The sequence below is a fragment of the Panicum virgatum genome, chromosome 1K (assembly GCF_016808335.1).
Source record: "Panicum virgatum strain AP13 chromosome 1K, P.virgatum_v5, whole genome shotgun sequence".
NCBI lineage: Eukaryota > Viridiplantae > Streptophyta > Magnoliopsida > Poales > Poaceae > Panicum > Panicum virgatum.
Genome location: NC_053136.1, coordinates 39,925,688 through 39,953,354, shown reverse-complemented (window position 1 = coordinate 39,953,354; position 27,667 = coordinate 39,925,688). Strand labels below are relative to the sequence as shown.

Sequence of the window (27,667 nt, the reverse complement as noted above, 5' to 3'; positions counted from 1 at the left end):
CGACGCGTCACGTCCCGCCTCGCAGCGCACGCCGCCGCCCTGTGCGCGCACGGCGCCGGCGACCCTTCTACAGCGCCGCCGTTGACGCCGCCGCTGCCCTGCTCCCCGCTCCACCGCCTTGGCCGCCTATAAAGGAGGCCGCAGAGCCCCTGAGCTTCACACCCACCACCTCCAGCCGCGCCGCCACCCCACGCCCCCTCTCCCCAGCCCTGCAGCCCCGCCGCCGCCGTCGATCCAGTGGAGCGGACCCCTCGCTCCTTTCTAGCCCGAGCCAAGGTGGGTAATCCAACCCCCACACCACCCTCTCCCTTTTCCCCCGCCGACACCCGCCTCTGGCCGCCCCTACCGCGCCGCCCACGGCCGCCGCCGACCCACCACGGCCATGGCCGCCGCACTCCTCCCCGCGGGCCCTCTCCTCTGAAATTGAGGAGGGGAATCGAACCCCAGCGTCGCCCTCACCCTTTTCCCCTATTTCCCGGCCGTCCCCGAGGCCCAGGGCCGCCGGCCGAGCGCCGCCGACGCCCTGGGCGGCCTCCCCTGCTTCCCAGCGTGGGGGGAGGAGGAAGAAGGGGCACATTTGCCCCTAGGCCCTCCCCTTCCCTCCTAATTGTTTAAGAATCCTTCCACCTTTAGGGCCTTTTGCACATAAAGCCCTATCCTTTATTATATTTCCAAAACAAACCCCCACCATATGAACTTAATTACAAATAAAACCCTGACCCTTTTAGATTAACCCAAGAAACTTTTAAAATATAAACCAAGCCCTTGCTTACTTAATTTTAATTACAATTAGGTCCCTGAACCCCTGTTTAGGGCCTAAACGCTCCCCTGACCTATCATTTTATGTGCCTAACGACCCCGGCTTAACCTAAAATTTTACCCCGCCTCTCCTAACTCAGTTTTGGCCATACCATTCAGAAACCATTCAAAAATAACAATCTATGCTCTATATTTCATGTGTTCCCGTTTCGAGCTCGACGACAAATCTTTGTTTTGATTGAATGTTTGTTTGTGTGCGCTGTAGACCACGGAGTGAACGAAGGAGAACCCGTTGACGAGCAGTGCTGTGAGCAGGTGGACGAGGACCCGTTCCGCGACCCCGAGCCCGAAGGACAGGACTTTCCCGAAGGCTTTGAAGACGGCAAGTTCAATCCCATCCTTTGACGCATGTTTCTGTCCTAGTTTTATAAACACAACCCAATGGCCTGTTTTATAAATTGCATATGTCTTACTTGCATGAAAACACGGTTGGATAGCCACCCCTTGATTTGTGACGACCATTCCTTGACCACCTAGATTAATGTCTGATTTTGTTTGGACGTTAATCGATATTAGAATGCTTAGGACTTTACTCATAATACTATTGGATTTATAAAGAAAATGTGTGCGTGTGGGAAGGGATAAAATGTGGATTTTCGAAAGATGAGTATGGGCGAGATGGACGGCATTTCTGTGCGATTTGCCGATTGGTGTGCTTATGCCTGTGTGGCAGGGCAAAGAAGGGAGATATCCATCTTGTCGCGTCTAAGGACCGAGTTGGTGTGTCATCTCACCTAACTCCACTATCGTGCAAACCACTCGACCGTTGTATGGGCAACGGCGTAGCATAAACCCCACTAGTTGGTGTGATAGCCGTCAGGAGAGCTGAGAGCAGCGGGTGACTAAGGAGAAGGGATAAGCCCCGAGTGACTTATGCCCGGTTATACCTAAGTGAACGGTCAATGACCCCTTGGTGCATCCCGTGATGGCTAGTCAGGCTTAGCTATGGTGGGTAATGGCTATGTTAGGATCTACTCCGACACGACGGTGTTCGAGTTGTGGTATCCTACTTGTGGGTAAAGTTGCACACCTCTGCAGAGTTAAGAATCTATTCGAATAGTCCGTGCCCACGGTATTGGGCGAGTTATGGTGTGGTCACATAACTAGTGTTTCTTTGGGATGGGCTGGTGTGAGTTGTTTTGGAATTGGTTCCGGCAGTTGTGCCGTGTGCTACGACGGACGGGGAGTCCGGTAGCAGTTTTAAAACCTGAACTCTGTGTTACTGCAAAAACTGATTTCTAAAAGGTTTTTCATAAAATAAACCCCTGCATAAAATGTCGTTTTTCTGCAAATTAAACCGTAACCTTATCCTTGATTTACCTATGCATATTATTCTGTTATAACCCCCTCCGTGGGTGTGGTTGGACTTGCTGAGTACGTTTGTACTCACCCCACTCTTACTTTTTACAGAAGAAGACCCGGACTTCGTACCAGACGACGCCGAGTAGGGTTATCGTTCTACACCCAACCTTGCCTGTGGAACCGGCCCTGTTGAGATGCCTCCGCTGTCGCAGTACTCTGAGCCCGTAGTAGACCCTATGTGGTTCGCGGTCTGGTGTTATGTCGTAGCCTGGTTAATTATTATTATCATCTGTATCGAGTGTCCGCCAAGGTTTGTAAGGTTTTGAACCATCTGATGTAATAAATGTGGCATCAGCCTCCTGGGACTGATGTTTTGTATCACATTTAAGTCTTCTCTTATGAGGGGACGCTTCAGCTTCTGTGGCGGGGCGGCGGCGGGAGGGAGGACCGGTTGCTGGAGGACGCGGCGGCGGAGGTGGGAACGACGAGTGGGAGAGAGGTGGGTGGGTTGCTGAAGGGATGGTGGGGTCCAGTTGTCAGTTGGAAAAATGGAAGTCCAATTTACTCAGTCTGTTGGAGTGGAGATTCATATTTGGGTGAGTAAAATTTAGAAGTGGGTTTCTAAATGGGTTTTTACTCGCCCAAATTTAACAGTCCTACTAGAGTTGCTCTAAACATAATAAGCTGGGCTGGGCTGAGTTGCAACTGATTTAATAGTATTCTATGAAGCAGAATACTCTCTTGGTCCTCAAAATAAATCATCTTGGGATTTAAAATTTATCCTCAAATATAAGACATTCTAGGTTGATAGTGGACTCAGCCATCTTAATTATGTATTATTTTCGGATATTTTCTAGTAGAAAGATGTGTATGCAATCATGTATGAAGAGGTACATATGGGGAAGGTGCATAGAAAAAAATACTAGTTTAATTAGCACATTTTCATTGCTTAATAATTAGGAATAGGAAGATCTTTTCTACACAACTGGCAACCTGCGGAGAACTGGAGAAGCCAGTGAAGCCGGCAAGCGGCGGTGCACCGCGGCGGCGCACGAGCGGCCGAGAGGCGAGCAGGCGGTGGCGAAGTGCACAGCACGACAGCGCGTGAGCAGTTAATGGTGGGTGGGTGTCCATCGAAATACCGTATGACATGTCACTCTCTTCGGCTGGCGTGACTGGTGTCTGCTGTTTAATTTGCTGTAAAAAAAATACTGACTGGTGGCTGATACTAACGCCTCCTCCATTGGGCGGCGATATCGTCGGCCTGGTCTCACGTGGTGAGGAGAGAGAGTGCAAAACCTCTTGCGCTGTTGTTTGCTCGCTAGCGTATAGCACGTTAGCCAAAGCCACCATAGAGCATGTTTACCGGATCCACGGGTATCGAGGAGCATTGATATAAGTTTTTTCATTGTTTATTGTCTCTGAGTTTCACATCGGTCGGCGACCACCGCGTTGGGTAGTCTGGAGCTTGAGGCTGGAGGCTGGAGCTGGAATAGGGTGACAAAAAAATACTATTGGGCTAGCTGGAGCTGGAGCTGGTGGCTGGAGTGGTGCGAGAGAAAATTACTGTAGCGCTGGAGGAGTCGTCAAGCTTACTGGAGGCTGCCTAAGGGCAAGGGCAATGATTCTGGTCGGTGACGTTGTCAAGCTTACTGAGGCTGTCTAAGGGCAAGGGCAATGATTCCGCCGGCTAGCGGGCGAAATAAAGCTCCAGCGTGTCTAGGCCTTGTTTGGTTGGAATTGCATGGAATTTTTTTTTCACCTTTGATCACTAATTTAGAGTATTAAATAAAGTCTAATTACAAAATCACCTCTACAACCCCCGTGTAAATCGCGAGACGAATCTAATGAGGTCTTTGGCTGCGGCATTAGAGGATGGTTACTGTAGCATCACTGTAGCAAATCATCAATTAATTACCATCACTAGATTCGTCTCGAAAAGTTACACCCATTCCTGAAAAATTTTTGTAAATATACTTTATTTAGTACTCCATGCAAGCAAAATTCTTTTGTAGAAAAATATGCGCGAAAATAACCAAACACGGACTAGGTAGCAGCATTGAGAGCTGTATAGCAGTACATGCAACTAGCGAGAAGAAGCTCTGCAGCGCATACGGCCAATGGGAAAGCTGTTCGCCCGCTTCAAACCGGCGTTCGCTCGGCATTCTCTCTTTTTTCCTATGTGTCAGTAGGGATTCAGCCTAGTCATAATACTTACTCTAATTTGTTGAGACAAAAGCAGCTACAAGTTGACAGCAGAAGAGAGTGTGTTCGCCGCGCATCTAACTTCCACGCGTCCGTCCCAGGAGCTCGGGCATCACTCAATGCAAAGGGCCCCCCACCTGGTCAATGGGAGCGACCCGGCTCTTCTGCTTCCTGGGGGTGGGAATCAGAAGGAAAAGAACCCCGGCCTTCTCCTCGAGTGCTCCGCAGCACTAGGTTCCTCGACCTCGAGTGCTCCCACCGGAGCCCCGCAGCACTAGGCCACCCACAGGTCGAGCTCTTCCTCTCCAATCAATTCAAGAATACAGGCGCATTCATCTAGAAGGCGATCCGCCGATCCGGCTGGCGATATCCGTTTCGCCACGTCCCGGACGACCGGGTTCTTGTGGGTGGACTGTTCCCCGTCTCCTGGTGCCTTCTTATGCACAAGTAGTATTGTTCATTTTACTATAAAAAATAAGTATTGTTCATTTTTCCCCTAGACTCTAGAGTTAGGGTTCTTGATAAGCTTCGGTCTTTTGTTTGAGTGATTTCTTGAAGATTTCTCCTTTTTTTCATGGGGTTTTGATTTCAAGCAACCCGTCTTGTTTCAGTGCTCTTGCTCTGGTACTTTCCCTCTCATGTCTAGGTGACCCATATTTCTGGTGGCTTCATTGGTTGATCAGGGGAGGTAACAGAATCTGATTGCTGGTTGGAGTTTCAGAGGATGAGCGGTGCTAGTGCTACTCCTGACAAGGCATGCGGGAAGCGGCCGAGGAATCACGACCGCGCCATGATGAAGATTCAAAGTGATGACAATGAGGAGGGAAAGAAAATGAGGGGTGGTGTCAGTGAGGTGAAGAACCGGAAGACATCCATAGCTGCCTTCTTGGAGAAGGGGAAGCAAAAGGAAGGGAGAACCAGCAGCAACAAGAATGTGATGGCTGATGACCGGGAGAAGGAAGAGAGGATTATATGGAATGGTCACAATAAGGTGAAGAGTATGAAGAAGGTGTCCCCTGCATCCCTTGAGAAGATGAAGAAGCAGCAAAAACTTCGCAATGCCAACAAGAAGAAAATGCAAATTGATGTTGACGAGGAGGGAAAGCATAGGCATCATGGGGACCATAAGTTGGCGAACAGGAAGGAGTCCCCCACATTATATGAGAAGGAGAAGAATAAGGAAAAGATGAACAAAACACACAAAGAGAAGATGGGGGCTGCTTACCGCAAGGAGAGGAAGATACTGAGCCACCACAATAGGGTAAAGAGCAGGGAGGTGTCCACTGCATTCTTTGGGAAGGAAAAGAAAGGAAAAAAGTTGAATAAGGCCAACAATGAGAAGCTGCAGAACGATGAAGATGAAGAAAACGCACCATTCACACCTGCTGTTAAGGAGAAGAGAATGAGGCCCAGTGAGAGCACGGAGGCAATGTTGTGCCATGACAAACCAGATAGGAGAAGTGTGCCATCTATTGTATCCAAAGAGAAGAAGATCGATACATCAAGTGGTTCTAAATATAAGAAAAGGAAGATGGATCACACATTACTGCAAAAAGGAAAGAGGAGTGATAATAAGATTCATAGTGATAGGGTGCAGGAAAAGAAGATATGCGGTGGTGACAAGGAAAAAAATAAGCATACTCCCTTTGCATTCTTGAAGTTCATATACAACAGGTTCGAGGAATTTCTGGTAAGTTTCTGTTTCTTTCTGTTTTGCTCAAGAGCTTATCATTTTTCTTGACGTTTGGGTTAGTAGTAGTATCTTTTCTTTTTTGTTTGTGTGTTATGTCATGGTGCCTATATTAAACATCACGAACCTGTGTATGTTTCTGCAGCTCATACCACCAGCTGTTGCACACAAGTTGGCAGATTTGACTAATCAACATGTCTATCTTAAAGATTCAGAGCAAAGACTTTCAAAGGTGAGGCTATCTGTGGTGAACGATTCCCTCGCTTTTCATCAGGGATGGAATATTTTTGTTTCAGACCATTCGATTAAATGGGGGGAGTTTCTTATGTTTGAGTACACTGGTAGGAATACATTTTCTGTGAGGATTTTTGGCATGAACTCTCATGAAAGGTCGAATTTCAAAAAAGACCCAAAAAGAGTTGGACATGGGGTTGGGTCTGGACCAGCGCCACTAGATAACAATAATGAAAATGATGCATGCATGCACAGCCAAAGAAAAACAGTAATTATGATTTTGGATTCAGGAGCTTCAACACATAATGAGGATGTAGTGAATCTCACAACTTCAGATGCAGATTCAACACATCATGTGACTATTAATACCAACGAAGACATTGAAAGAGTTGAAAGTGGCGTTGGCAATTTGCCTGATGGAGAGTGTGGAACCAAGTGTATTTCAGCAGCATGCAGTGAAGGAAAAACAAGTTCTGAAAAAGTTGTAAATGATGCAGCTCCCTTAACGCATGAAAATGATGCTAGAGTGGGGCATGAATTACAAGTTCACGATTTGGATGAAGATTTATTAAGGAAACAAGGGATAAGTTGCATTCCTTTAGGTTCTATCATAGCTGTGGAGAAACATCAGATACATAACAATATCAATATCAGCCAAAACTTCTGCAGAAAATATGCAGTTCCTGGAGGTTTTCGATGCTTGGAGAAGTGGTGGAGGGCGGGTATTGTGAACATTCGAGCAGCTCTTGATGGCTTTGTGCTGATTGAACCTGAAAACACAAAAAAAACTGACAGTAAATTGGTTGATAGTTATGGTTCAATTGGGTTAAACACTGTGAATTGTTCTGAGGGCAATCATACACATGTCCCACCAGTATTCACCATGACTGTCAAAGAACCCTTAGGTGCTGACAGAGTATCCAAATGCAGACTTGTTGAAAATGATATCGACCATAGTATCAATGAGAAATGTGGAGGTATGCTTCAAATCGTAATTTTCTATAATTGCTGCTGGTATCTGTTGTCAAAAGTTTTTGTACTGTTTCATTAAAAAAAGAGTATATTGTGGAAGTAAGTGATTATTATGTCATGTATTGATGTCTATTTTATAGGAGCTGCTGTTCAAATTGAAACACAAGGGGAACAACTGAAACCCGTGGGAAGCATTGTAAATAGCCAAAGCAATAATATCCCTGTGTCTGCTAATGCTGTAGTTCCGGGCAAGTACAGTGCAATAGGACTAAACCCTGTTGGACCAGAAGTAACTCGTACCTTTGCCGAACCAATGCTCACAGTGCCCATTGAGAAAGCCTCGACTCCTGATGAAATATCCAAATATGGAAGTAGCAAGACAGAGATTGATCATAATGTCAGTGGACAAGGTGGCATTTTACTCTTTAACTTCTCTAGTACCACTGCAACATATTTTCTTTTGTAAAATCACTTGGCTATCTATTGTGAAGATACTTGTTATATGTAGAATATAATGAATCTATATTTGGTAGGAACTGTTGTTCAACTTGAAACAAAAATGGATCAAGTGGAGCCAGTGGGGAGCAGTGTATGTAGCCAAAGTAGCAACAATGCTGTGTATGGCAACCATGTGGCTGCACAAGTGTCCGGTGAGCTCATTTTATCTAATTTTGTTTGAATATAAAATTAAAAGGAGCGGTTTTCCAGTTGGATAGTGCATCCCTAATTAGGTTGTTGGATTCTCCCATGCAGAAAAATGTTTCTCCAAACAGGAAGGTAGAAAGTTTATTGATTGTGTGGTCCCAGAGTCTTTGTTGCCTATGAAAGACAAAATTATGGAGTCGGATGATCATTCTCTACTAAAGTTCAACTTGCAACTTTGCATTCCTGATACCACTCGGAAATGGCTTGTGAGTTGTGTAGGCTCTGTAAATAGTCCTCTTTCACTACTGTTCTTTAACACATTGTGTTACTATATACATCTTTTCTATTGGCTTAATCAAAAGCATCCTTGCAAAAGGAACAAAAATATAAAATTATGAAGGAAGAAGTCCATTTTTGGCCATCGAACTATTGTCCGAGTTCGGTTTTGACCATTGAACTCCAAAACCGGGTATCCTTGACCACTCAACTCTGCAAACCGTTTACATTTGACCATCCGGCTGTTTTGAAGGGTGGTTTCGCTGGCGTGGTTGACACATGGCGGTGGGGCCCACATGTCAGCCCTCATCTCTCCTCTCCCTCCCTTCTCTCCTCTCCTCTCACCCTGCGCCAGCCGCCGCCCTCCCTCCGCACCTCTCCAGCTCGCACGGCCAGCCGCGCTGGCCCGTGGTGGAATTCCAGCTCGCTGGCCCGGCGGCGCGGGCCCGCGGCGGAGCTCGAGCTCGAGGGCCGGCTGCGCTGGCCCTCGGCAGACCTGCAGCTCGCCCGGCTGACGGCGCTAGCCCGCAACGGAGCAGCAGCTCGCTTTCCCGCCGGCGCTGGCCCGCAGCGAAGCTTGAGCTCGCCCGGATATCGATGGCGCACTCCCGCCCATGCCCTGCCATCCCCTCCTCCAGCATCACGATCGCGCCCAGCCTCGCGGTCGCCGCCTCCCGCACCGCGGCCACGACCCCAACCGCCGATCTCCTTCCCCTCGGCCGTGGCTTCTCTTCCCTCCCGCCGGGATCCCTCTCCCACGCCGCCTAGCTCTGCCCTTGTCATGGTTCTTAAGGCGTCGCCTAGGCGTCGCCTAGTCGTCCAGGCGCTCAAAAATCCAAGGCGTCCGCCGACGCCATGCCAAAAGAGAAGCAAACTGAGAGGGAGGGTGAGGGAGGAGGGAGAGGAAGAGGAGGGGAAGGATTTCGACGATCTGCGGGGGAAGGGGAACAAGAGGGAGGGGGTGGCGGCCTACTTGGGCATGGTGAGGAAGGTGGGAGAGGGAGCGCCGACGAGCTTCGGCGGCGCGAGGGCCTGGCGACGGCGCGCGGGTCCGGTAGTGGTGTCGCGCGGGGCCGGCGGCGGCGTCTGGCGGAGCAGCAAGGGCGGGCCGGCGGCGGCGTCGGGCGGAGGAGCGGCGGCGGGCCGGTGGCGCGAAGGGAGAGGGAGAGCTGAGAGGGCAGAGTGCTGGGCAGAGGGAGAGCTGAGAGGGCCGGCGGCGGCGGCGGGATGAGGAGCCATCGAGTGGGAGAGGGTTGAGGGTGGAGATGCTATTGTTGGGCTGGGCCTAACTGTTGGGCTGGGCAGCAGCCTTACCTTGCCCTCTTCTTTGCCTTTTTTACTCTTTTTATTTCCTATTTCTTTTCATTTCCTCCCTGTGGCATATGGGTAAGGCGTCGCCTTGCTCGCCTAGGCGTCCGCCTAGGCGTCGCCTCGCCTTGCAGACGGGGTCGCTCGCCGTGCCTCGCCTTAACGCTTTAAGAACAGAGGCCCCTGTGCCGCCAAGCTCACGCCTGAGCTCCGCCTCCGCACCATCTGAGCTTCCCTCCCCTGCTCCCGCCACCTGAGCGCTGTCCCTGCTCTGCACGCGAGCGCCGCCCCTTCAGATGGCCGGCGGTGGGCTGACCGAGGCGCTGCGGCCAGCGGGCGGAGCAGGGACCGGCGGGAGGGCGGCCGGTGAGTTGGCGTCGAGGCCGTTGTGGTGCCGCACGGCAGCCTGACAACGGCGGCGGCGGCGGGCTTGAGCAGTGGCCGGTGCACGAGCGGCGGCGGGCTTGAGTAGCGGCCGGTGCAGGGGCCGCGCGAATCGAGCAGCGGGGACTGCGCGGAGCCGTCACGGTGGCCGGGGCTGGGTGCCGTGGTGCCCGAGTGGCCGCTGGGCCCCGCAAAGCCGGCGCGGCGGCTGGGGTTGGGGTGGCGTAGGCGCAGCGGCTCGCCGGATGAGCGGAGCCACGCGGACCGCGGCGCAGTGGCTCGGCGGAGGAGCGGGGCAAGGCGAGGCGAGGCGGAGGTGCGGGGCCTGCGACGGAGACAGGGGAGGGCGGCGGCGGTGGCCGGAGCTGCGCGGCACGCGGATTGGGGAGAAGGGGAATGGAGCTTGACGTGTGGGACCCATCTTAGTCAGCATGCTGACATGGCTAGTAGATCCAGCGTGGCAGTGAAAACCGGGGTCAAAACCACTTAAGAGGGGGTAAATGGCTATTTGTAAACAGTTTGCAGAGTTGAGTGATCAAGGATACCCGGTTTTGGAGTTCGATGGCCAAAACCAAACTCGGGCAATAGTTCGATGGCCAAACATGGACTTTATCCAATTATGAATGCCCGGGCAAAGATTGTTGATCCCACTTTATGCCACTATTCTAGATGCATATCAGATTTTTTTTTCAGTTTTAGCAGGTAACTAGCATTAAGCATACCCTCCCATCTAGATATGTAGGGCCTCACAAATGTTGAATGACACATTTATATACACAACTGAAGTGATTAAATGTACCACTTTGCATTGAGGACAAATAAATTCCCGATTCAATCAATATAAGAAAATTCCAAGAAGTATTTTCATCAATTGCGAGAAAAAGGGAAAGATCTAAACTACTTGCTTTAACCGATAAAATATATTACTATATTAGCTAGATATAAATAGTATAGTTGTTAAAAATTGTCCAGCAAACACAATCTGTTTGCGATCATCCTGATTAGAATGTTGTAAAGCAAATAAAATTGTATCAGTAGGTGATTCAGATAGTGTTGTGAACTTTTACTAACCATGGATGATTGGTTCAGCAATATATTACTACCATAAATTGTACTGTAATACTGTTTAAACTTTAGAAAAATCTCCTTGCCTGATAGTACTTAGTGTTTCAGGCCTGGAGTTCATGTTCTTTCTAGTTACCTTAATCTTCATTAGGTTATTGTATAAACATGTCCGTCTGCTCAGATTTAGCGTGGACTTATGTAGCACTGAACTTCAGTTTTAATGTTGCCAATAGAGAGTATGTTGTGGTAAGTATCAATATGTAACAATAGTAGATATATTTCTTTAAATATTTTTTTGAGATGAACAGAAGGGGCAAGCCCCTACTGCTTATATATTAAAAGGAAAGAAGTCCAACGAAAAACTCGACAACAAAGAGAAAAGAAAGAAAAATAAAAGGGGGAAAGAAAAGTAGAACTAAGCCAAGGAGGAGAAAAACTAATCCTAGGAAAGAACGGGTCTTCTCAGGGACCAAATGCATCCTAGTTATTTGTCGAGGCTATTAGATTAATTTGATTTGATCCCTTCTCGACCTCGTTCACATGTTCATAGTTTTTACTTAAGTGAAATTTCTGGTCTCCGTGCTAAAAAGTAGTTTATGATTAATATCACATACCATTAAGCTCTTGTTCTTTTGATCCTATTCTAGGGGCTGCCGAAGTCACTTCCCAATGCTATTAAACAGAAAAGGCATGCGTCTGACCGGAACGTTAACATTATACTGCTGAAGGATCCCATGAAGAGATTATGGCCGGTTCTTTACCAAGAGAACCCGGTATTCGTGGGCTTCACCGCGGGCTGGAGGCATTTTGTCGCAGCAAACAACCTTCAGGCGGGGGATCTCTGCAACCTCATCGAGGAGCCAGATGATGACGAGCCGGTGTACTCCGTTCTCATCACACGACAGTGATCTGCGATGTGTGCATGGTGTATATCATCTTTTGCAAAATCCTAAAGTCCGCCCCATCCGTGCACTTCTCTTAGGTGGGATCGCACGCCATGGTTTAACCTTTTTTACCTATCATTCGATTGATACTATAGCTGACTCTTCTTTCCCAAACCCTGTGCAGGCATCCGCAAGCATGCTTCAATTGATTATGTGAAAACCGTGTGGATCTGCCGTTTGGGATCTACATCGTACCGCCGCCGTGGACAGTGATTGGTGGACTTTTGACGATCTGCATCCTAGAAATATAGAACTCAGGCTGAAGTATATATAGGCTGAAGGTTACATGTATCAGACACTGGAACTAGTATCATGAGTTCATGACGCTGCAGCAGCGGTAAGAAGTGCGCTGACCATGTTGCGTCTTCCGCAGTGCCACTTGATCCTGGTAATATTTGCCTGAACTGGGGTAAAGATTTCAACATAATGTGCTGGCAGTGTTGCTCTCGCCTTTATTCGTCAATGGCATCGAGTCTGTTTGCACTATACGATCCTTTCCTTTGTGCATAGAGAGCAAGCACGTTCGCGTCTGAAGGAGACCTTGTCAGTTGGACTTACCTTTTCCCCTTTTACCTTTTCACCTCCCGGTCACCTTTTAAGAACCTGGCTTGCAGATTGCAAACAGAACAAAAACCCTCTGAATCGCCCAATCAGGACGGAGGTGCCCGAAGAGCAAGCAGCCATAGCTCAAGCCACGCCACTCTTTTTTTTTTTTTGGCTGTTGACAAGCCACGCCTTGACTTGGCGCTGACCGTCACGTCACGGCGACGTGGCCATGGATCGCGAGACCAAAAGCCCAATCGTAGCCCTTGTTCCCCTTGTTCCCTCGTGCTCTCGCTCTCGGTGTCTCCGTCCGCCGCGGCGCCGGCGCTCGCCCAACACCCCCCTGGCCCGGACACCCCCGCTGGCCCGCCGCGCGGATCCCAGCCCACCACCTGCCCGGATTGAAGCCGCGTCTTTTTTATTTTTATATTTTTTAAAATCATTTTTTACAGAAATATATTTTCGATTTTATAATTTACAGTTTTGTACCCCTACCGCCTGTCTGCGGGGCGGCAGGGTACCTGCCGTCAACTGGCGGGGCGATAGGGACCTGAATGTAAATAAAATTTATTTTTAATCGCATTTTGACCCCTGGGGGAGCCTGCCGCCCCCCTGCCGGGCGGCAGGGTGCCTACCGCCAACTGGCGGGGCGGTAGGCAAGGCAAAAAATTATTTTCTTTTTAGTTTCCAAAACAGTGAATTTCTAAATTCAATTAAAAATTATAGAAAAATCAAAAAAATTCAAACTAAATTTTGTTAGGTTTATTAAATCAAGATCTACAGATAAAAAATACTCATGCATGTGAAATGTCAATTTTGCCCCTCTAAAATTTTAGGTTGTGTTTAATCTAGTTTATTTTTTTATCTGTTGTTATGTTTGTCTAAAAATCTTGAAAATTTTGTGGTAGCCTAATTTTTGCATGTGTATTTCCCTGGAAAATTTTCAGGTGCATAGCCTAGGTGCATGTTTGTGGATCTATTATTCTACTGCTAAATGATGGAAATCCAACAATAATAGATCCACAAATATGTAATTAGGCTATGCATCTGAAAATTTTCCAGTGGAATACACATGAAAAGAGTAGGCTATCACAAAATTTTCAGGATTTTTAGACAAACAGAACAACAGATACAAAATAAACTAGATTAAACACAACCTAAAATTTTAATAGGGGCAAAATTGACATTTCACATGCATGAGTATTTTTTCTCAGTAGATCTTGATTTAATAAACCTAACAAAATTTAGTTTGTATTTTTTTGATTTTTCTATAATTTTTAATTGAATTTAGAAGTTCACTGTTCTGGAAACTAAAAAGAAAATAATTTTTTGCCTGGCCTACCGCCCCGCCGCCCCGCCAGTTGGCGGTAGGTACCCTGCCGCCCGGCAGGGGGGCGGCAGGCTCCCCCAGGGGTCAAAATGTGATTAAAAATAAATTTTATTTACATTCAGGTCCCTACCGCCCCGCCAGTTGGCGACAGGTACCCTGTCGCCCCGCAGCCGGGCGGTAGGGGTACAAAACTGTAAATTATGAAACCGAAAATATATTTCTGTAAAAAATGATTTTAAAAAATATAAAAATAAAAAAGCCGCAAGCCGAGTGGTTTGAATGCCGCGTGGCCCGGCACGGCGACGGCCCCAGGCAGCGTGGCGCGCCGCGTGCCCGCGACCCTTTCCCGTTCGCGAACCAACGGACCAGACCAAAAACGGGGCTTGCTCAGGTTGTTGTCTGTCACCAGTCACCACCGCGACTGCACCCGGACCCGTGTTCCGCAGGCGCCGGGCGCCGGCTCTGCTCGCCGTCCGGCCACCGGCCGGGCCGTGCCATGCCGGGGCAATTAAGAGGGGAGGCGTTGGCATCTCCGCCAGCCACCCGCGACTACCGCCTCCAACGCCGCCTTTAATTTTAGCTCATCAAACTTCAAACCCCAGCGCCCCCGCCCTCCCCTGCCCGTCGTCTCCTTCCGTCAAGGCCTTCGCGGCAAGTCAGCAGCGCGCGGCCAGCAGTGCAGGACGCTGCTCCCGGCGCACCGTGGACTCCGACCCGGATCTGCTGCCGCCGCGCCACGCCCAATGGCAAACCGATCCCCTTGCGTGCCCACGACCCATCTCGAGTCGCCGTGGAACTTGTTGTTGGGGTGAGCCCATACCAAACACGCAAACGGTTTCGTGGATAGGTGTTAAAAGTAACATGGGTAAAGAGTGTGGATGGACTTGGCTTTGAAATTGAAATCCCCTGCCGTGTGCATGAATCCGTCATCCGTCTCATCTAAAGATTGCTCCTTGGGCTTACTTTGAGCAGACTCCACTAGCATATTCAGGCCCCGTTTGGTAAAACGTCGCGGCAAGATTTCACAAAAGACGAACTTCCGCATGAACTACTAAATGTAGTTTATTTGTAAAACCTTTTCAGGGACGGATGTAACTTTTTGAGATGAATCTAATGATGGTAATTAATTGACGATTTGCTACAGTGATGCTACAGTAACCATCCTATAATCACGCGGTCAAAGACCTCATTAGATTCGTCTCGCGATTTACATGAGGGATTGTGGAGGTGGTTTTGTAATTAGACTTCATTTAATACTCTAAATTAGTGGTCAAAGAGCTAAAAAAATTTCGCGAACTTTTTTTCAGCCTTAACCAAACACGGCCTCGATGCCCCGGTTGGTTATGCGAAAATGCTCCACGGAGCGGCTGCGGCAGCCTCTCCAAGAAGCGAGGCAACAGGCATCCGGGTGCGTTATTGCGGTTTTCTAACCTCAACGGGTTTCCTACTCCGACCAAACATGGTGACAAGACACCACAATCAAGGAGAAGACAAGAGTGTGGTCAAAGAAGCGAACTGCCCTGCTTCGTTTCGATCCAGAAAGAAATGTCGCAACATACTGACAAAGGCGTAGCAGCCTGTTAGTTGCCGTTTGGCTCATTCAGGATTAAATCTGAGTTTCCAAGAGCAAAATTAAGTAGAGTCGCTACATTTAGCGAGAACAGTGATGACATTTTTTTATAAAAAATAATTGGATGAACCACGTAGAAATTGGCTGCAAGATGCCCAACCAAAATATGTTGTGTTCTCATGTCCACCAACCAGGTACTTCTTTTTTTAGGAGTGCATTTCATTAATTTGATAAAAGGTTTACAATCAAGGCTTACAAGCTCATGAACACAAGAAACATCCTTCAAGTTCAAGGAGAAGAAACATAATCGTTCACAGCAATGGCATCATATTGATTGTGGTGGTGGTGTGGGTGCCCATGTGGTTTGAGAAAACTACCAACACAAATGAGTTTCAAAGAAAACATCGTTCAAGTTCAAGGAGAAGAAACATAATCGTTCACAGTAATAGCATCAGCATATTGATTGTGGTGGTGTTGTGGGTGCCCATGTGGATTGAGAAAACTACCAACACAAATGAGTTTCAAAGAAGTGTAGCCGAATGGCTCGTGTACATCTGGTTACCAAGTATCAATAAACTTTTTTGCAAGTGAGAAATATTATTGGCCCATCAAAAAAAATAAATATTATTAGTGATACTTTGAAAACTAAATATATGAGCCATTTTAATAGACTTTCGTCTTTCAAAAAAAATAGTGGAAGAAATGCTAAATTATGGTAAAATGTTTGTGGATTTTACCCAGGTACCAATGTTTCTCACTGGATTTTTCAGAAAAAAAAATCGTACGAGATAAGAAAACACAAAGCCGAATACAATCGGAAACTTGTTATGCCCAAACAAGATGATCCTGGAATCCGATTGCAACTGTTCATGGACACGGCTAACTCGAACGCCGTATTTAGTTCCAAAAAACAAAATTCCAATTTTTTTTCCGGCATCTGCATGAAAATTTAAATCTAGACGAAATAAAAAACGCATTGCGACTGCTGCCTGTAAATCGCGAGACGAATCTAATGAACCTAATTAGGCTGTAATTAGACGCTAAATTGCTACATTAATGCTACAGTAAATAACCTCTAATGATGAATTAATTAGGCTCACTAGATTCATCTCGCGATTTACAGACGAGATCTGTAATTATTTTTGTGATTAGTCTATGTTTAGTATTTCAAATATAAAAATATATCTTTTCAAAAACTTTACGGAAGGCAACTAAATATGGCCCAATATTCGGTTCGTGTTCGGTTAGTCTTGGTACACCAGTTCTACCCACCGCTGGAAAACGCCCACCCCCCTCTATAAGTCCCCGGCTCGGCGGCACAGCACGGGCACCGCATCGCATCGAGCCACTCGCTGCTCCTAGTCCCCCCAGCCCCCCGAATCCGGCGACGCCATGGCCGGCACGTGCGCCCACGTCGAGTTCCTCCGCGCGCAGCCGGCCTGGGCGCTGGCGCTGGCCGCCGTGGGCCTCCTCGTGGCCGTCCGCGCCGCCGTCCGCCTCGCGCTCTGGGTCTACGCCGCGTTCCTCCGCCCCGGCAAGCCCCTCCGCCGCCGCTACGGCGCCTGGGCCGTCGTCACCGGCGCCACCGACGGCATCGGCCGCGCCATCGCGTTCCGCCTCGCCGCCGCCGGGCTCGGGCTCGTCCTCGTCGGCCGCAACCCGGAGAAGCTGGCCGCCGTGGCCGCCGAGATCAAGGCCAAGCACCCCAAGGTCCCCGAGGTGCGCACCTTCGTGCTCGACTTCGCCTCCGAGGAGCTCGCCGCGGGCGTGGAGGCGCTCAAGGAGGCCATCCGGGGCCTCGACGTGGGCGTGCTCGTCAACAACGCCGGGCTGTCCTACCCGTACGCGCGCTACTTCCACGAGGTGGACGAGGAGCTGATGCGCAGCCTGATCCGGGTCAACGTCGAGGGCGTCACGCGGGTCACCCACGCCGTGCTCCCCGGCATGGTCGAGAGGAAGCGCGGCGCCATCGTCAACATCGGCTCCGGCTCCGCCTCCGTCGTGCCATCTGATCCGATGTACTCCGTCTACGCCGCCACCAAAGCGTGAGTTCCTCGTGTTCTTGCTCACGGATTACTGCTTTGCTTCGTTTCCATTGTTGATTACTGTCGCAGTCGCACATATTATAGCTTGAATTGGCTCGATTTTAGGATAGATGGCGTTTGTGGAAGTAAAATTGACTGACTAAGAACAAAGAAACACGCCTTTGTTACCTGTCTGTACTTGCTTATCCATTTTAAGGTGTTTGTTAGGATCTGGAACTATTCTAGTAAGGCTGTAATCTGAGGAAGCGTCTTTGGTGTGAGTATTGAATTAGCTGGGCGCTGAAATGCCATCAGGTAGACTACTTCAGATCTGCAGTTTGTTCAGATCTGACATTCTGACGGCTGGTCACTCTATTAGGAGGGAATGAAAAGATAGTTAAGTAGTGAGTTACTTGTAAGCAAGAAACTTAGGACTACTTGCTTTTATATGCATGATAACTGAAAACTTTTGATGAGAGTCCCTTCAGCTTGCAACCCATAAACACTGAGGTATAGTTATGTGACATACTATACTTTGAGATAAGCAATTGGTGCATTTCTTGCATCTGTTCTCTCTCTCTCTCTCTCTCTCTCTCTCTCTCTCTCTCTCTCTCTCTCACCGGAAAAATACAAACATAATCTATTCTGTAACCTTCTTTAGGAAATTAAATACTATACAGATATGCACAATCCCTTCAACTTAGCAAGTGCATGCTAAATGTTATTTTATCTTTAATTCTCAGGTATGTTGATCAATTCTCAAGATGTCTTTATGTTGAATACAAGAGCAAGGGTATTGATGTGCAGTGTCAGGTAACAACTATTCTCTCTATGCAATAGATGTATCTTGCTTCTCTGTTGAACCGAATTGTACCTATTTTCAGTCTTTGCTGGTTGATCAATTTTGAATTCGTTGATTTTACTAATGCTGCATATATCCCGTTAGTGATTTTGTATTATATATGAACTTCTGCGCTCATAGCTTGTCTTCTTCAATCTATACAGGTGCCTCTGTATGTGGCAACAAAGATGGCATCTATCAGGAAATCCTCCTTCATGGTTCCATCTGCGGACACCTACGCTCGTGCTGCTGTTCGCCACATTGGCTACGAGCCTAGGTGCACACCGTATTGGCCACACTCCGTCATGTGGTTCGTGATCTCCATTCTTCCCGAGTCCCTCATCGACAACTTCCGCCTAGGCATGTGCATCAAGATCCGCAAGAAGGGGCTAGCCAAAGACGCCAAGAAGAAGTCTCTGTGATGTTTCAAATATTTGCTGGACACATGTTGCGATTCACACTATTTCTTCATCACCTTTATTGGACATGTGCTTCTAGCTTCATTGTAGTCACTTTATTTAGCTACAGTTACCTCCTGAATCTGTTAAAAACGAGAATATTGTTGTTCCTTACACAATTGTGAAGCGAAACCATGTGGTTCTTCATTTCAGAATGTAACACTAATGCGGTTAAGGATGGAATGGATTAACTTGAAAAGTTGTTTGTGTAATTCTTGTTCTCTAGTTTCTTTGCCTCCAAATAATTTGAGATATATTTTGTTTCTCTAGACGGGGATGTATATAACTGAACTTCATGATGTTCCTTCTCAGCTCCTCAATCTCAAGAGAATTCCAATGCGTTTTTCTGTCAGATCATTTTTGATTGGCAAATATAACGCAAGTACTGAAGTGCCAAGTAACAGGAACTGAGAATGCTCGTCAGACATCCAGTTCAGTGAGCACGAACCAGCATATCTAACTGGTAGTACGAGTCACGAGTGAGAAACTGGCAATGAATCTCTGCTTTTCTAATGCAGGGCGTTACTGTATGTCTAGACAGTCCAAAACAACTTGTCCAGAATGATTGAGGCTAACTCTTCATACAGCAGAGTCGGCTCTTTCTTCAAATCAGCAAAACTAGGTCAGAAAAAATAGCTATAGAGAACTTAGCTTCAATAACTTTTTTTAGTTGAATACGGTTTCAGATTTATCATGCAGTGTGAGCATCACTTGTCAACTGGGCCCCATAATCATCAAAACAAACAGCTCGTCCAGGACCAGGAGGGACTGCGGCAGACTGACTGCTATCCATCATCCTCGGCAAGACCTTCTGCGAGCGCCTTCATGAGGGTGTCGAAACGGTATTCGGATGTAGGGTAGCTTGATATCAACTTTGTGATTCCTTCATTCCTTGCAACCTTGCAGTAGAATCAACAGAATCAGAAAGGGCTCATTTTGTTTAGTAACTGAAAAGCAGCAGTGAATGGAAGTACCTTCGAGCAAAATGCAGGAGAGAGTTTATGTAGTAACTTCAAACTGTTTTCTTCTCGTGTGCTTTTATATAATTATATATGCTTACCAGGAACAAGTTCCAATGAATAATTCGTTGCTACTGCTCAAGTACGCTCATCATATCAAACCAGAATAAGACATGCATAATCACAAAATGCTAGTGAGCGCTTGTGGAAATATAGGAAAATTAATCATTTATTGCTTGTTTTGTGAAAAAAATAATACACACAACACCACACCAATCTGTAAGAAAAAATAGCTCAGAATACAACAGTCTTCTTCAGTTCATATGGTAAGACGCGGAGCTCGCAGTATGACTTAATAGCCTCTGCTAGGCACTGCTTCTCAAGGTTCTCAGACTTCACTACAAAACTCCATAGTGTGTCTCTGTGAGAAACTCGTTCAACCTGTATAGCAGCAAAAACAAAGACAGAAAGACTAAATTTTCAACTGCCTTCTAGAAATTGCCAAGACTAAAAAGAAATTGCTCTACTATATTTTCACACGTGTGAATCTTCACAACACAATAAATGGTGCACGATTCTGATGTGAAAGTGGTCAGGCATGATAGCAGGGTTCAATGAAGGCCAATGCTAATTAAGTCCCTAGGGGTTACAGTTACACTAAAATAAAGGGGATTTGAACAACCAACTGCTTGCCAAACATCAACAACCAATTTCAATTGATGATGTGATCTATCAATTCGATACTTAGGTCAAATGTTATGTGAAAAGTATGAATACCATCTGCTCAATGATTGGCCCAGCATCAAGTTCGGTAGTGACAAAATGGCTAGTTGCACCGATCAACTTTACCCCAGCATTGAAGGCCTGAAAGGTGGTACTTATTAGCATTTGATATTAGGTTCACAAATAAAATCTGGTAACTTCGATACCTGTCTGGAAGGATGGCCCCCCTTAAACGAGGGAAGAAGTCCATGATGAATGTTAATAATATCTTTACCATATGATTTTAAAAAGCTTTCTGACAGTATCTGCGAGAAAAATGATGTGTCACAGATATATATAGGTGACAAAAGTTTGTAATAAATGTTAATCTTACGAAGTCTATGCACTGGATGATCAGACAGTCCATAGAAAGGACAGTGATATATCTTAAAATTTGCATAGCTTATTATCAGCTCTATTGCAAAACTGAGTTCTGATTGCATCAGTTCAGAGAGGAGTAGACATAAATGAAACAGACAAGTCTCAACAGCAAGCTAGATTTTAATACTGTGCCACAAAATATGAAGACAGAAGTCTAGAGAATATATAAGTGTCAGTCTCAGCTTTGTATGCGTTATGACATGCTAACACTCGTTCCTGGTCAATTTTTTTGCCATTCTTAAGATGAAGTAAGGAGGGGAAAAAAGAAGATAGTGAAAAACAATAAGTTTACCTGCATATATCTTGCCAGCACAACAAAATCTGTGCCTTCAATCAATTCTAGTATCTCTTGCTCTCGTTTGTTCCCAGATGTGGTTGGTAAGTAGTGATATGGAATTCCATGCCTCTCAAGAAATCTTCGCACATGATTATCTTCTGGCCTATCGTGGTTGCTGTAGAGGAAAAAAAGAAGGATGCGTGACTGAGTGACGCTTTTTTTCTTATTTATTATAAGAAGGAAATAGGGACCTGATATTGTCGTCACCTTATGACACAATTAATGTCAACTGGAAGCCTGCCTTCTTGCCATCTATACAATAAGTCAAACAAACAATGGTCCTAGAAGGAGAGGGGAAGATAAGATACTTTGATACTACTATACTATCAAAACAAAAGAACATGAGGCAACATGCATATATAGTTTGGAACGTGGTATTGAATCCCGAGCAGTTTCTCAGCAGCTGCTAAACTGTACCAAAGGCAACGATGCGAAATCGACAGACCTGCTTTGAAGCGAGGACTGAGATCTTGTATTTGGGGTCAAGATCAGGCACTCGTACGGTCGACCTCTGCGCACTAAAGCAGTGTGACAGGTTGAGGAAATCCTTGTGCAGCTCGTCACGCGGCCAGAGCCTTGGGTTGTAGGTGAATTCACTGGAAAAGCTACGCACGGTTTAGGCAACCGAAGAAGGGCGTTCTGGCACGTTCTGCAGAACAGAATCCGACTGAGAGGAGGAGTGAAAGGACCTGCGGGAGTAGAAGACGCGCTTGTCGTCGGGGACGAAGACGTCGACGCTGTGGATGTTGCCGCCGCGGGACGCGATGCACTCGGACAGCTTGGCGACGATGCCCACGGTGTCCTGGCCGTTTCAATTCGGCCGCGGTCAGTCGAGGCGGCGGCGGCGGCCCCAGATGGAGCGGCGGGAACGGGGATGAGGTGGGGAGGAACTGAGGAAGGAAAAGGAGAGACGGGCGTACGGGGCACTGGAAGAGGTGGATGCCGAGGAGGTTGCCGGCGGGCACGGCGGTGGAGAGCGGCCGCCGCACCATGGACAGCATCTGCCGATGAGCCGATCGATCTTCTCTATCTATCTATCCTTTCCTGCTGCGAGGATGGATGGATGGGGTGTCCATCGGTGGGCGGGGCGGAGCAGATGGAGATGAGCAGACGATGCCAACCGATTCCCATCTCCTCCTGACCGAATCACGCGCGCCGCGGTTGGTGGAGTGACGTCGGTTGGCTCTCGCCTCCTGCGCCGCACCGCACTGGACGGCGAGCTCGGTGATTTTACAAATGCTGCCTCTCAACTGCCACTAGCCAGTGATGTACTAGGCAAAGAACATTTGCACCTGAACGTGGCGACAAAGATGGCATCGATCAGGAGATCCTCCTCCATGATTCCAGGCTTCTCAGCCCTCAGGATTGTTAAGGTTTTTCTGCTCATGTGGAAACTGAAGACAGCTGAGGCCTAAGGCAGGCTACTATGATCATTTCATGGGCAAACACAACGAACGGCAAACATGCAACAGCACCTAGTCGCAGGAATTGAAAAACATGCTCGTCAGGCGTCCAGTTCGGCAAGAATGAATGCAACGTGCACACCTTACTTGGTGGTAAAGTGAGAATGAGTGTTTCCTTTCTAATACAAAACAGCTAATCCAAGAGAATTATCGGGGTCAACCCTTCATACAGCAGCGTCAGCTCTTTCTACGAAGTTAGCAAAAATAGCCCGGAAAGGGCATAGGAGAAAGCTTCTCTTTCCACTAATTTTTCAGTTGAAATCTTTTTCTTCCCCCAAAACGTCATTCAGTGTTAACATCACTTGTCAGCTGGGCCTCATGATCATCGCCTCGGATGCCTGTTGTTTTCCCTTGTGATCTCTGGCTAAGCATCCGGACAATACCGCTTCTCACCTTCCGGACTCGAGATCCATTGGCAGACTGACTGCCACCCATAGTACTAGCAAGTTCCTCCGAGAGCGCCTTCACAAGGACATCGAAACGCCGCTTGGATGTAGGGTACCTTGACATTGACTTTGTGATTCCTTGCAACCTTGCAGTAGGATCAGCAGATTCAACAAGGGATTGCACAGGCTTTAGTAATTGAAAAGAAAATTATGAACGGAAGTACCTTCGGGCAAATGCTTCTATTTCTGCTTGTTTTTGCTCGCTTAACGATGGCAGCCGAATGAGATTCTCCTTGACACGCTTTGGATCACTGATCAAGAGTACATGCTTCTCAAGGTATGCTTCCTCTTCTTCTGTGAAGTTCTCAGCTTTGATTTGATCTTTGATGACCATCAGAGGGTCGAAAAACCACTCGAAAAGTTTACTTCTAGGCCTATTGTCAGATGTTATCTCAGAGCCATCACCTGCATATTACACATGAAAGTCTCGAAGGTCAAGAAAAGTGACCATAAACCTTTTTAGTGATGAAGAAAGGCACTCTTACTCACTTAGAACCAAACCATCAGAATTAGCTCTTGCAGATCGGAGGAGTGCTTTAAGAATAACATATGCCGGTAAACCAACATTAAGTACCCCAGTGCTGACTTTGTCTGCCTTTGTTCCTTCTATATCTTTTGGGGTTATCACTCCTTCAGCGACCAGATCCTTGCCATGGTGATTACACTCTATGAACAAGAGATCTAGCAACTAAACAACACTTTTAAATCAGTTATACTGCACAAATTTTCAAATACCAAAGGATCATAGCAAGCTTTCAAATTCTAAATAAGATCATAAAATATCCTACTATAATCCCTAAATTGTAAATGGAGCGTCAGTATTGAGAATTCTTATTTACTGGGAACCAGTGAAATTTCAGTTTTCCAGAAAAAGATAACCTTGAATGGATTGAACTCATCAAAGCTACTTTTAAATGATGTAACACGCTGCGGCGCTTTCTTTACATCATGATTGTCCTTGAATGAAGTGGGCCTCGAGAGTGAACCACCATGTGAAGAAGCTTCATCTTTTCGGTATTTAAACCTAGTCATGGAAAGTGAAATTTTGGATAACTTGCATATTGCATTCCCAAAATGTACAGTTTAAGGACAGCATTTCAATACAGAATACATCAGTTATACCTAGGAAAGCAAGATCCCGGTGCCATGTCAAGCACATCATTTGTATATTCATCAAAGATGGATACTGATGATACTACGTAAGACAGTCCCAAGGAAAGTGAGGATTCCTGGCACAGGAACAAGATTGCCACTGTAAGCTTCATGTCTCCACATCTAAGGAGTTAAATCAGGTAACCTTTTATCATAATATTAGTTTAGGCTAGAAATGAAAATTCCCATTGCCAGTCCAAAAAGATTGTTGATACCTGATAAACCACCACAGCAGCATATGCGCCAAAAGGAGCACTGCAGATAATGGAGGCTAGAAAAGCTCCTATAACTGCAAATGGCCAGAGGAGAATAGCAAGACCAGCGAACGGAACACAAGCTGTCTCAAGGAAAGGTCCTTCTCTGCCGACAAGATCTTCAATCAACCGCTTCCATCCTTTGAAAAGCATAACAGGGAACTTGTACAAGGCAATTAATGTGAACATTAATGCATCCACTACAAGTCCACAAGCAGCAGCAAGTATTGCACCAGGAATGTGGAGCAATCTGGGGATGTAAGTTATTATTTTCATTGTTAATACAGAATTATCAACTAGAATAAAATTACTACAATGGTGTTTAAATATTAGTGATAATATCAGGATTTAAAACATAGTGAACTTCACTTTACACGGGGCAGTCCCGCATATCATTTCTTTCCTAAGCAAGTTCACAAGTATGAAATAATTGTGTATTTCATTGTTAACCTGAGTTGTTTTAGGTTAAGAAAAGATAACCAAGATAACAAACAAACAAAATGTTCCATTTTAGATAGTTACATCAACTCATAATTAGGGTCTAACACTTATCAGGAAGAATGGAAAAGGGTGAACAATAACAGAAATAGACCTTATTTCATATGGCTTTCCATCTGGAGGTGCATGAAGATGAACTTCATCCATGATTGAAAAATATGAATGCAACAGCATGTCTTTCACGTCCCTGACTACTGTACAGCTTCCTGTGATAGTGCTCCATGTTCCATCCTGCGTTTCAAGTTATCTAACCATGTTAAACAGGTAAAATAAGAATGAAGCCAATATCAAAGTGAAACCATTGCAGGTAAGTTGTACCAGAAAACAGTGAAGAAGTAGCTTTTCTTTTCCTTCCCCAACTGCATCAAACGTAGCCATTGCTGGTGCCAAAAAGCCGTAAGCCAAACCAGCGAAGATGCTTCCCATGATGCCAATTATTAGCCATAGAACCAAAATCACAGTTACAGCAATAAGCAGCAGCAGCTTTATGATGGGTCCAAACATCTTGGTTCTGCTTTCATAATAAGGTGATCAGCATTATCCAAATACACCACATTGCATTACTTCTCTCTTTAAGACTGTAAAACTGCAAACACTACCTGATGATGCAGTAATATGTCCAAATCACATGCATAGGCCACAAGCCCAGAATGAGTGCAGAAATTCCAATTGTCATGATGAGCCATGCCCATGGGCCAAACAAAGCACCTGAATTGGCAAAATTAGCATGAATCTAAAGACAATAAGAACAGAGATCAACAAAATTACCAGGTACTAAACCAATCCATCAAATGTAGCCAAGGTATTAATATTTACCATCAGAACACAATGGATTTCTAGTATTAGCAGACATTTAATTTTCTCAATAACTTCCAAAATCTCATGCACCCACATTTCATTACATGACTAGAAATTATGGTTGCAACTACTGCAGAAATCAGTTTACACCACACATGAAGCAGGACTGTACAACTAATAAGTAAAAGATATGGCATGAAACAAATCTGTAAATGCAAAAAAATGACATGTACATCAACTCATACAAGGAAGGAAAAATTCATTAGTGATATTAGCACTCATGCAACCATACTCCAAGGCACCTGATTTCTTTTTCTTTTTTTTGAAAAGGAACCAAGGCACCTGATTTCATCATTACTGAAGCCTACAGCAATGGTTTAAAGGAGCAACCAAGCAACAGTGCAAGCATCAAGCATTTTCGAGACAAAGATCAGTACAAGCACCCATTCTTACACAGCAAACTAGCAAATGCAGCACAGAACATGAACTGATTGATTGAATATGTGAAACAAACCATCCTCCAAAACAATTCCAGACCATACTTCTATTGCACAAAAAGGGGAGAATGCACTAAAACAGCAAGCGATCTGTCCACCTTTGATGATTCCCAGGAGGAGAAGCGCAAAGAAGAAAGGCAGGAACTTGAAGAAGCTCCAAACAGATATCCAAATCCCAGCCGCCATTGAAAACCTTGGTCAAAGAACCTCACAATCTCAGTCTCTTCCTTCGAATCCACTCAAAGCCGTCCACCCCGGACTGTGCAAAACGGGAAGAGAACCATGTGAATGCTCCTCATCAAACCCAGAGCCAGAGAGGGGGACTGAAACTGGCACCAAATAGGAACCCAGAACAGCCAAGAACCGGGCCTGGAGATTAGATTGCCGGTGGTTATGGGCTGTTAACTAAACAAAGGGACGCAAGAAAAGTAACCAAGAAAAAGCAGACCTGACTGGGCAACCGCCTTGCGCTGTCAATTGCTGCGTGGGCTTGGGACCTGACTCCGTAGAACGAACTTGCGGGAGGCCGGTGGTGGAGCGAGGTTGCTTGCGCGATTGTTTATTCAGAGATTTGGGGAAGTGAAAAGGAGCTCGCTTTGCTGGTGGAGTGGAGGTCGGCGTTGCTGGCGAGCGGAGCGGAGCAGAGCCGGGGGCTCTGCAGCTGCCGCAGGCGGGGCAGGCAGGAGAGGAGGAGGAGCGGAATGAGCCAGACAGCCAGCGGTCGGCATTGGCCAGCTGTGTTCTTCACTTGTGTGGCACTCTGGCCTCGTGGAACACATGGCACTGGGAAGGAGACAGAGGGAGGGACGAGGGAGATGACCGGTGTTCGGCACTGGGAAGGGTACTAGGCTGTAGCTGAGTACCTGTAGCAAATGGACTCAGAATATTTCTAGATCTGGACTCGGTTCAAATTTTTTCTCGAGCACGTTTTTTCAGAAGATAAGTGGATAAGAGTCTGTTCAAATATCCAATTGCAAATAAAATTTTAGGTTTCACAGGTAAATTCGTATGAACTCCAGCTGAATAGACTATGATTCAACTGAATTTGAGTGCACTGTGATTTTATTTGAGCAGGGTCAGAACTCAGAAAGTGCCGGATGAGCGGTACTCTGAAAGAGCAGTACCTTTTTTCAGAAAATGAGTTTTACTTTAGTGTCATGCGCTTTTTTTAAAAAAGAACAACTTCAGATGATGGTTGAATTGAAAACCTATAGATCACTTCAAGGTACGTCAGGGTGTGTTTGGGGTGTTCCACATGAATTATAAACATTTTTTAAAGGCAAACCGTCCTGATTGGCTGCCTCTTCTGCTCATGATTTCTAGTGCATTTGAAGGCCAATTTAAGTGGGAGTTTTATGGACACAGATATCTAGACTGAGAACTAGATAACCGTGCCAGATGAGTTTTATGGTGATAAAACTCTTCTCAAATCCCATGAAACTTCATCCTTCTCCCTTCTTACCATGTCAGCAAAATTGATGATATTTAATGTCATGAAACCCTCCATGAA

At 46.4% G+C, this 27,667-nt stretch overlaps 4 protein-coding genes across 9 annotated transcripts; 2 read left to right on the top strand and 2 right to left on the bottom strand.

Moving 5' to 3' along the window:
- Positions 1 to 4,438: 4,438 nt before the first annotated feature.
- Positions 4,439 to 12,301, top strand: LOC120707421 (B3 domain-containing protein Os02g0598200-like). Of its 4 annotated transcripts, none has more exons than XM_039992345.1 (8): positions 4,439 to 4,729; positions 5,048 to 6,016; positions 6,162 to 7,227; positions 7,363 to 7,632; positions 7,756 to 7,872; positions 7,976 to 8,133; positions 11,548 to 11,882; positions 11,969 to 12,301. In XM_039992345.1, exons 2-7 carry the CDS (start codon positions 5,051 to 5,053, stop codon positions 11,806 to 11,808), a joined length of 2,838 nt encoding a protein of 945 aa, XP_039848279.1. In that variant the 5' UTR covers positions 4,439 to 4,729; positions 5,048 to 5,050; the 3' UTR covers positions 11,809 to 11,882; positions 11,969 to 12,301. The 4 variants fall into 4 exon arrangements, with proteins under 4 accessions (XP_039848279.1, XP_039848274.1, XP_039848267.1 ...); XM_039992340.1 differs by having other exon boundaries at positions 4,440 to 4,729; positions 4,938 to 6,016; XM_039992333.1 differs by having other exon boundaries at positions 4,440 to 4,755; positions 4,938 to 6,016.
- Positions 12,302 to 16,614: 4,313 nt separating this feature from the next.
- LOC120707404 (very-long-chain 3-oxoacyl-CoA reductase 1-like) lies at positions 16,615 to 18,835 on the top strand. Its single transcript, XM_039992303.1, has 3 exons — positions 16,615 to 17,332; positions 18,055 to 18,124; positions 18,317 to 18,835. The coding sequence occupies exons 1-3, from the start codon at positions 16,680 to 16,682 to the stop codon at positions 18,572 to 18,574; spliced, it is 981 nt and encodes a 326-aa protein (XP_039848237.1). The 5' UTR covers positions 16,615 to 16,679; the 3' UTR covers positions 18,575 to 18,835.
- Positions 18,836 to 19,098: 263 nt separating this feature from the next.
- On the bottom strand, positions 19,099 to 22,345 carry LOC120707414 (formyltetrahydrofolate deformylase 2, mitochondrial-like). Of its 2 annotated transcripts, XR_005688993.1 has the most exons (9): positions 21,970 to 22,345; positions 21,739 to 21,851; positions 21,495 to 21,645; positions 21,257 to 21,330; positions 21,005 to 21,164; positions 20,499 to 20,597; positions 20,347 to 20,433; positions 19,585 to 20,010; positions 19,099 to 19,509 (listed from the first exon to the last, which is right to left on the bottom strand). XR_005688993.1 is itself a non-coding variant. In XM_039992313.1 (8 exons), exons 1-8 carry the CDS (start codon positions 22,048 to 22,050, stop codon positions 19,864 to 19,866), a joined length of 912 nt encoding a protein of 303 aa, XP_039848247.1. In that variant the 5' UTR covers positions 22,051 to 22,345; the 3' UTR covers positions 19,099 to 19,863. The 2 variants fall into 2 exon arrangements, 1 of the variants encoding a protein (XP_039848247.1); XM_039992313.1 differs by having other exon boundaries at positions 19,099 to 20,010.
- A 221-nt stretch (positions 22,346 to 22,566) lies between these two features.
- Positions 22,567 to 26,928, bottom strand: LOC120707393 (uncharacterized membrane protein At3g27390-like). Of its 2 annotated transcripts, none has more exons than XM_039992285.1 (11): positions 26,606 to 26,928; positions 26,256 to 26,526; positions 25,462 to 25,570; positions 25,181 to 25,373; positions 24,957 to 25,093; positions 24,326 to 24,614; positions 24,081 to 24,187; positions 23,838 to 23,982; positions 23,448 to 23,646; positions 23,123 to 23,363; positions 22,567 to 23,044 (listed from the first exon to the last, which is right to left on the bottom strand). In XM_039992285.1, exons 2-11 carry the CDS (start codon positions 26,341 to 26,343, stop codon positions 22,795 to 22,797), a joined length of 1,758 nt encoding a protein of 585 aa, XP_039848219.1. In that variant the 5' UTR covers positions 26,344 to 26,526; positions 26,606 to 26,928; the 3' UTR covers positions 22,567 to 22,794. The 2 variants fall into 2 exon arrangements, with proteins under 2 accessions (XP_039848219.1, XP_039848224.1); XM_039992290.1 differs by having other exon boundaries at positions 26,256 to 26,416.
- Positions 26,929 to 27,667: the final 739 nt, after the last annotated feature.

Excerpts from the sequence above, each read along its gene's own strand:
- LOC120707421 (XM_039992345.1), top strand. The coding sequence starts at position 5,051 with ATGAGCGGTGCTAGTGCTACTCCTGACAAGGCATGCGGGAAGCGGCCG. Across the intron at positions 6,017-6,161 it reads ACAGGTTCGAGGAATTTCTG|CTCATACCACCAGCTGTTGC; the intron begins GTAAGTTTCTGT and ends ATGTTTCTGCAG. Across the intron at positions 7,633-7,755 it reads TCATAATGTCAGTGGACAAG|GAACTGTTGTTCAACTTGAA; the intron begins GTGGCATTTTAC and ends TATATTTGGTAG.
- LOC120707404 (XM_039992303.1), top strand. The coding sequence starts at position 16,680 with ATGGCCGGCACGTGCGCCCACGTCGAGTTCCTCCGCGCGCAGCCGGCC. Across the intron at positions 17,333-18,054 it reads GTCTACGCCGCCACCAAAGC|GTATGTTGATCAATTCTCAA; the intron begins GTGAGTTCCTCG and ends TTTAATTCTCAG. Across the intron at positions 18,125-18,316 it reads GTATTGATGTGCAGTGTCAG|GTGCCTCTGTATGTGGCAAC; the intron begins GTAACAACTATT and ends CAATCTATACAG.
- LOC120707414 (XM_039992313.1), bottom strand. The coding sequence starts at position 22,050 with ATGCTGTCCATGGTGCGGCGGCCGCTCTCCACCGCCGTGCCCGCCGGC. Across the intron at positions 21,646-21,738 it reads CGCGTCTTCTACTCCCGCAG|TGAATTCACCTACAACCCAA; the intron begins GTCCTTTCACTC and ends TAGCTTTTCCAG. Across the intron at positions 21,331-21,494 it reads CAGTCCTCGCTTCAAAGCAG|GACCATTGTTTGTTTGACTT; the intron begins GTCTGTCGATTT and ends CTCTCCTTCTAG.
- LOC120707393 (XM_039992285.1), bottom strand. The coding sequence starts at position 26,343 with ATGGCGGCTGGGATTTGGATATCTGTTTGGAGCTTCTTCAAGTTCCTG. Across the intron at positions 23,983-24,080 it reads CCGGGATCTTGCTTTCCTAG|GTTTAAATACCGAAAAGATG; the intron begins GTATAACTGATG and ends TTCCATGACTAG. Across the intron at positions 23,045-23,122 it reads ATAGAAGCATTTGCCCGAAG|GTTGCAAGGAATCACAAAGT; the intron begins GTACTTCCGTTC and ends TCCTACTGCAAG.